The sequence below is a fragment of the Phalacrocorax aristotelis genome, chromosome 3 (genome assembly GCF_949628215.1).
Source record: "Phalacrocorax aristotelis chromosome 3, bGulAri2.1, whole genome shotgun sequence".
NCBI lineage: Eukaryota > Metazoa > Chordata > Aves > Suliformes > Phalacrocoracidae > Phalacrocorax > Phalacrocorax aristotelis.
In genome coordinates this window covers 65443523-65450943 of record NC_134278.1, presented here as the reverse complement: position 1 = coordinate 65450943, position 7421 = coordinate 65443523, and the positions used below count along the sequence as shown (strand labels likewise).

Below are 7421 nucleotides of genomic sequence, written 5' to 3'. Positions count from 1 at the left end.
TATGCTTTCAAAATTCATTCCAACATGAAAGAGGCATGGAAAAGATAATATTGCATACATTTCAACCCTTCCTTTGCTTAAGTTTCCAGCAAAAACCTATGCTCATAAGAGAAATAGCTGTTAAGATGTTACCACCCCTTGCCAGAGGTTATGCCAACCTATGTCTCAGCGCCTTCACAGCTTAGTCAAAACCACTTTGAAAAGTGCATTTATCTCCTGTCACTGGATTTGGCATGGAAACAGCTGAGGTGAGTGCACACACTCCAGTAAATCAGTTTCTCTAACAGTCCCTGCTGAAGACATACAGTGGTAACATCTTAAATTGTATGAGCTAGGTTTGCCTCAAGCTCATCTAACCCCTTGTCAAGGTTCCACCATGCTCTTGGATTTTACACAGAGGAAGACTGAATTAGCTAAGCTACTCTTTCACTAATTTCCCAGCATTATCATAGGCAGGTAACAGCCCTGCTGACAACCCTTACGCTGTTGTCAAAGATCTCTGTATAGTCCTACTTCCCATTAGCCAGGAGAATGACTTGCTATTTTGGAGTCACTGGTGCTCCTGGCTGACTTACAAACTTCCTTCCGACCCATGTCACGAATCCATCACAGGGGACTGCTGATTGTCCTGCTACTTACAAAAATAGGTAATGGTTTCCCCATAGTTAGCTTTTCTATTATTGTGTCAAGAGCTCCAGGAACTACATCTTGTGTCCAGGCCATTTGCTGCGGTAATTCTTTCCTTCAGAGAGACGTGGTCCCACATGTGTGTAGCAATGTTAGTATTTGAGTTTCTCTGAAAAAAAAATAATTTAGAAATTAAGCCATCGGTGCTCGTATGTAACCTGAAGAAGGCTACACAGTTCTGGGGCCAGTAGACATAGTAAGCGTTGCACTGAAGGTCAAGTTCTTCGATACACATCCTCATTCACATTGTTTCTCTTCTGCTCTCAGAAACAGAGGGAAAACAAATCTCAACTCCCCTGGGCAGTCACACAGTCACACTCTTGTCTGGTTGTTACGGATTTGTTTTAGTGCCAAGTTTCCGTGAGTCTTGCTACATGGTGTTCCCAGAAGCACTGAATACATTTATTAGCATTATTAAGAGGATAAATCCAAAATGAGAGAGACATAAAGGTCTCCTCAGAGTCCCATCTCAGCTCCAGCCCAGCACAGAGCCTTAAATTTACTAGTACCTAAATTTTCAAGATGGAGGCCCCTTCTGTACTTAAAGAGCTGTCATGAACATGCACAGAGAACCACATCCTGGCTGGGGCAGGCTGGTGCCCTCCTCTATCAAAAGCAGCATCTCAGACAATCACAAAGTGCTCAGTATCTGTCAGCACACTCAGGCTATATAGTGAACCCAGACAATGACTCAGGCTGTCAACAAAATAGAGGCAGAGGAAAAAACAACTGTGGTTATCCAGTCACGCAGAGCTGTCTGGTCTCACCCCTAATGCCAAAGGCTGGGGTCTGTCCTCCTTCTTTCCACCTGTGGGCCGCAGGGGTGCAGGCACTTGTCAGCTCAGGTCTGGAAGCAGAATAGCTGCATTTGAGTGACAGGGCACTGGAGCCAGTAAGCTGTGCTGAGCTCCTGCTCTACTTCTCTGCTCCAGCTGGCTTGGACCCAGAAGGCTCAAGTTTCTCTGCGTATCACTTCCATGCTCTCCAGATTCTGGGGCCAGCACAGGCAAAGGCAGCCCCGATCTGTTTGCACACAGGATTTAAGTTGTTTTCCTGTTGCATGAGGCAAAGCAAACAAAGATGAAAGGGGCAGCAGCTGGAATTACACAGCTCTGTAGAGATTCCATAACCATGCGTGCATTTCCTGTATCTGGAAATAAGGAGACACTTTTCAAGCATTTTGCACTTGTAAAAGGCTGCTAAGTAAAAGGAAATTCACACATCCTGCAACTTTAAGAGCTGCAGCTGCAGGCCGGAAGCACTGAGCAGTAAGCAGTTTGCTTACCCACTGCTACTTTCCCCATGCAGCAACTTCTCTCTACTGGAGGCAACATTTTTACTTGCTAAGAAGAATTAGCAGTAAGCTAGAAAACAATCAAAAGGGCATTTTTTTTTTTCCTGCCCTCCCACTTTCTTCCTGGAGTGGTTTAGAGAAAATATGATTTCTATGAGGAAAACACAGCAGCTTCAGGCTGTGATTACCATCTTCTGGTTAACACTGCATAAAAGCATTCAAGGAGCTCCTCACCCATTTCCTTCAAAAGTCTAGAGGACAAAAAAATGAAAGCATATTACACTGCCAGAGATAAATGGGGTACATCTATCATCATTCATGGCTTTTTGTGCGCAATTTCGTCCAAAGGACACTCTTCAATTGTATCATGCTACAAAATCATTTCTTTCTCACTGTCGTCCCTTCTGTACAGTTACTTAACTATGTTCCTTACAGGAGTTCAGTTTGCTTTCATTCCAGAATGCAAATAAAAAGAGAAACAGCATAAGAATTACATAAATTTAAGTAAGTGCTTTTATTTTATACTTTCATGGCACAGTTTGATTTGTAAACATTGAATTACCAGTCCCCTTCTTCATCTGTTGAAAATAGCCACCAGACATTTGAGAGCATTACCTGAGATTTAAAAAAAAAAAAAATGCACAAGATCTGGCATCTTTTATCTTACTTACATACAGTACCATTTTAGGAAGAATTACAAAAGGGAATGTTTTCCAAAATATTACAGTTTCCTTTTGACTATAAAGATATAGAAAATACATCAAAACACCTTAGAATGATCAGCCTTATTCAGAGGATGATGCAAACCACTATCTCAAACAATTCTATTAATGCATAGCTGAAACACTGCATCAGTCCTGCAGCAGCATGATATCAACATCATCATGAACACCTTGTAAAAGTAGCTCCCCTTGATAAGTGACAATCTTCCGCCGTTTTGCAGCCTTAAGAGTTCCCACTAGGGCTTCAAAGAGGTTGGCACACTTTTCATCAGCAAAGAGCACACCAAATTTCACGCTCACTTGTCCATTAGCATCTAAATCAAAGATATAACATGAAAACACATGCAGATTTTCTTTCAGTTAGGAGATTAGCAGGGAAACAAAGTAACACACAGTTAGAAGTTGAAAGTAAATCCCATGGTGTTTCCCAATTTATTGGGGAACATATTACGAATGCTGATGAGAAATAGTAGGCAAAACTCCTGCCTAGTATGACTTTCCCCTTTTTCCAGAGACTCGTATCAAGGCCCATGTATCTGCTATGTTATTTTTAACTGATGACTTTCTGAAACCTATGATCAGCACAGGCTACTGAACCTCTTCAAAGCATAAGGAGGAAATTAGTTTTAAGTATTTAAAATGTTAAATATTTTTTTCAACAATTTATTTTCACTTATTAATACTTAAGGTTCACACTGGAAAAGGTGAAATGCAAGTTCATTTCTCACACAAAACAAGAATTTGAGAATCTATGTTGAGGTTAGCTAGTTTATTCCTAAAAGGCATATGCAGTCATAAAAAATGCAAGATGTATGCATCCATTTAGGCTTTGAAAAACAAATGGAACTGAATGAAATTGCATCAGAACTTAAATATATAAGCAGATAGCACAGCCACAAATTGCATAAATATTTGTAAAGAAAGAAGAGTTTTAACAATGAAAAACAAACTTCAGAGAAAAGGCTACTTCCTAAGCAAGTTTAAGGAAGGTTGGGACTACGCCTGTAACTCCTGGATTAGTTTTAGACATAGAGATCAATTCCTTCCAAGGAATACTATCATGAACCGAACCGTATCAATTCTGAAGTTCAGAATTTACCAAGGAAGGAGTGGAAGGAAAAGGTACAACTTTCTTCTTTGATGGCTGTAATGAGTATTGCAAGTCTGAATAAAAGGGTAATTTCCCAGTTGATTTTAGTGTGAGCAGGATTTCAAGCCTTCATCATCTGTGCTGCAGAGGCTGAAACATTTAACTTTGTAACAGAACTACTTCAAAGGATGGGACACAGGGACTACCATATACCCCAACATTAAGTATATATGCAAGTCTTCAGGTTACCTGAGCCTGCTTAATTAAATTTGCCAAATTCACAGGTTGATATAACATGACTACATCTGTATGACATGTATGTCATATACATGTGTGTATAATATGACTACATCTGTACGGTCAGGGATATTACAATACTTACTTTTGGTTCCCAGCCGCCGAATCTCCTCAACTAAGAGGCTAATTTCATGTTCCACATTCATGGTGGTCTAAAAAGTAAAATACATTTTGACAAAGTTGTTAGGAGACCTGTAAATCCTTTGCGCCATCCAGGCCTGTCGATCAGGAATGTCACAGCATTTTGTAAATCCCAGTAGCCTGGAGACACATGGCTCCAGGATAATCTAAGATTTCAGTCTTGAACAGATCAAGAGCCTCCACACCACTGCATTTGAGTGGAAGTGAACAGAAGCTACAGCCTCGGTACACTCTACACATAAATATAAGGAGCTAATCTCAAAATATGAAAAATGTGGGAAGGGCAGGGCAGGGTGAGGGCTGTGTTTGTTTTAAAGAATGAGCTTAGGCTGCCACAGAATCCAGCATCCTGGACACGTCACAGGTCTCCAGGGGCTCTGCAACTTTCAGACTCTGTTACAAAGGAAGATGTTCAATTTTTACTGAGGGCACCGTTAGATTTTCAGATCCCAAATTCACTTGCAAAAATCATTTTAACACGCAAAACTGAGGAAGCTTAGTATCAGCATGGGTTTCAGGCAAAGCCTCATCCAAACCAGTTTCATCCCTAACGCAAGGTAACAACACCCAAAGGGATATTAACACACTAACAGGTAACACCGCAACAGGATGCGCTGCGTGGTACCACCTCTGCAAAGCTGCCTTAGAAGGGCACAGCAACAGGACTGCAGAATTTTAATTGCCTTAGATTAATTCCACAAACTTTGAGATTTTGTTTAACTGAGCACTATATATATATTGTTACAGGTCACCAAGGAAAATATGACCTAAAAAGCTTACACTATCATCATTAATATGTCAAACTGCCAATTTTAATATTGGTCATCACAATGGCATAATTGGCTTCTCTTTAAAGATGTTCTTTTAACTCTAAAGACTTTTTTACTTTAACTTTTGCTTCTTTAAATTTCCATTAATTTACAATTCTTTTCCCTCATGCACATACAGTCAATTTAAATAGCAACGTTTAGAATTAAAAAAAAGAAATCTCCACATTTTTATGCAACGCTTTTGTGATCAGAGAACGGTGGCTGCGTAAGGAGTAAGGAAGAAGGCCTTCTAGGTATTTTAAGAACACTTAAATGTTTAAATTATCATACACTCAACACGCCAACTATCAAAAATGCATGCCAAATCTTAAACCGAAATTCCGATGCCAATACACTGCTGGAAGCCAGCATGATTTTTCAGTACGTAGTACAAGACCTGAACTTCCCTTTCTTTGCTGGAAATTTACTTAATCGTTCTTTAGCGCACACACTTCTCTGTAACCGACGGCCCCGGCCCCCCGTTGCAGACACCGCCAACACTGGGGAAGATGGCTCCCCGGCGAGCCCGCCTTCGGCGGCAGAGCGCGGTCCCCTTCCTCCGCCGAGGCCCCCGCCGGCGGCCCCTCTTCCCGCCTCCCCGGGCTCCGTCAGGGCACGGCCGGGCCGGGGCTGCCGCCGCCGCCCGTGCAAAGCGCACCGGGAACGGGGTCCCGCCGGGCCGAGGGGCAGCCGCAGCCGCCCGCCACTGCCCGCGGCAGTGCCTCTCCCTGCCCGGGGCGGGGGGAAGAAGCGCTCCGAGCCCCCCCGCTCCCGCCGCCGCCACTCACCCGCTGCCGCCGCTGCTCTGGCCGCGAGGGGCCGCCGCCGGCGACAGCCGCCTGAGGGAGGGCGGGGGTGGCAGGAGGCGGGCGCAGGGCCGGGGGGCGGCCGGCCGGCGGTTACCCGTCCTCCGCCGGGGCCTCGCCTCGCCCCACTCGGCCGCCGCCGAGGTCCCCGGTATGGCGCCCTCGGCCATTTTGGGCTTCGCCGTTGGTGGCTGCGGTAGGAGCCTCCCTGAGCCACCGGGTTCCCTCTGCCCGCGGCAGGCGAGGGCTGCCGGGAGGCGGCGGCCGGCGGGCACCGCGCCCCTGGCGCCAAGCCCGGCGCTCCCTCGGCCCCTCGCCAGAGCCTGGCCTCGCGCTCCCAGCTGAGGGACCGCGTCTGTCGTATCCCGTGTCCCCTGCGTCCCCCGTCCCTCCCCCGGGACCTCGCTCTGTTCCACATCAGCGACTGCCAACTTTGTGCCATCGATAGGTTTCCCCAGCACACCTCGTTCTTTTCGTGACAAGGGCATTGGCGAGTTTGTTAGGGAAAATGCCTTCCAAGGCCAGTCCTTCGGTAACCCCCTCTCCTCCAGCAGGTCAGCTCTCAACACCCTGTTGCGTCAGTCACTTTCTGTTACCGCACGGTGCCTCACACTCTCCGTCTCAGAGGGCTTCCCAGGGTGACACCATGCCACATTCCTCTTCTTTGCCCCCCCCCGCCCCGTTTTCTCCTAGGAAAACAGTTCTCTTTCCAGAGAAGGTGTATGAGCTAGGTTAACGTCATTAACCTTCGATAAAGTCGTGCTGCAGTTTAACTTTTCATTCAGCGCCACGTCCTTGCACTCTACGCCGTGGAGAGAATGCAATTTAATTTTTTCCGTCTTGTATCTTGGTATTCGCTCCTACTCTTGTCTCTCTTGCTTCCTCTTCACCTCACAGAAATGTTTACGTCTTCTCTCAAGGACACAGGCATTAAAACTGAGAGCTGCATTAACTCCTGCAAAGCAACGAGGCTCCCGCCAACCCGCCAGTCATAGGCAAGGCTCACACCAAACGTCTCCAGAAAAATCTCACTGGCACAGCTCAAGGCATTGCCGTTCCTGGCTGTCTCTCCCACCTCCTTATTGGGCATGACTGCCCATGTAGCAGAGTTGTTGGTATGAGAAGCTATTTCCAGTCCTTGCAATTTACTTTTTCGTGCATCAGCTTCTGAAGGTGAGGCTGAGATACTTTCTCAGACTGTGAGCTGTGCTGGTTAGGTCTGGTTCCTTACTACGTTCTCCCATCCCTGGTGTAAGGATGAATAAATAAATAGCTAACGGCACCATAAACCACTACAGCCAGCTCTGCTAGGGCTCATTTGGCAGAACCTGCAGCTAGTTAAATTGATTTGCACAGTGGAAATGATGCCAAGAAGATCACATTTTTATCACTCCAGGGACATATAACTAGAAACCAAGCCCTTTGCTTTCCTGAGGGATTTTTTAAAATGTTGGTGTTCTTATTAAAAGATTAACTTTTCCTTAGAATAATCACTATTAATCAGTAACACAATCTTCGGCTAGTCAAAAAACCCCACGCTGCTCTGTGCTCAAGGAGCTATATATTCAGCAGGCA

At 45.3% G+C, this 7421-nt stretch overlaps 1 protein-coding gene across 1 annotated transcript; it reads right to left on the bottom strand.

Moving 5' to 3' along the window:
• Nucleotides 1–2476: 2476 nt before the first annotated feature.
• On the bottom strand, nucleotides 2477–6058 carry ABRACL (ABRA C-terminal like). The gene is made up of 3 exons (XM_075087781.1): nucleotides 5829–6058; nucleotides 4176–4242; nucleotides 2477–3017 (listed from the first exon to the last, which is right to left on the bottom strand). The coding sequence occupies exons 2-3, from the start codon at nucleotides 4234–4236 to the stop codon at nucleotides 2833–2835; spliced, it is 246 nt and encodes an 81-aa protein (XP_074943882.1). The 5' UTR covers nucleotides 4237–4242; nucleotides 5829–6058; the 3' UTR covers nucleotides 2477–2832.
• Nucleotides 6059–7421: the final 1363 nt, after the last annotated feature.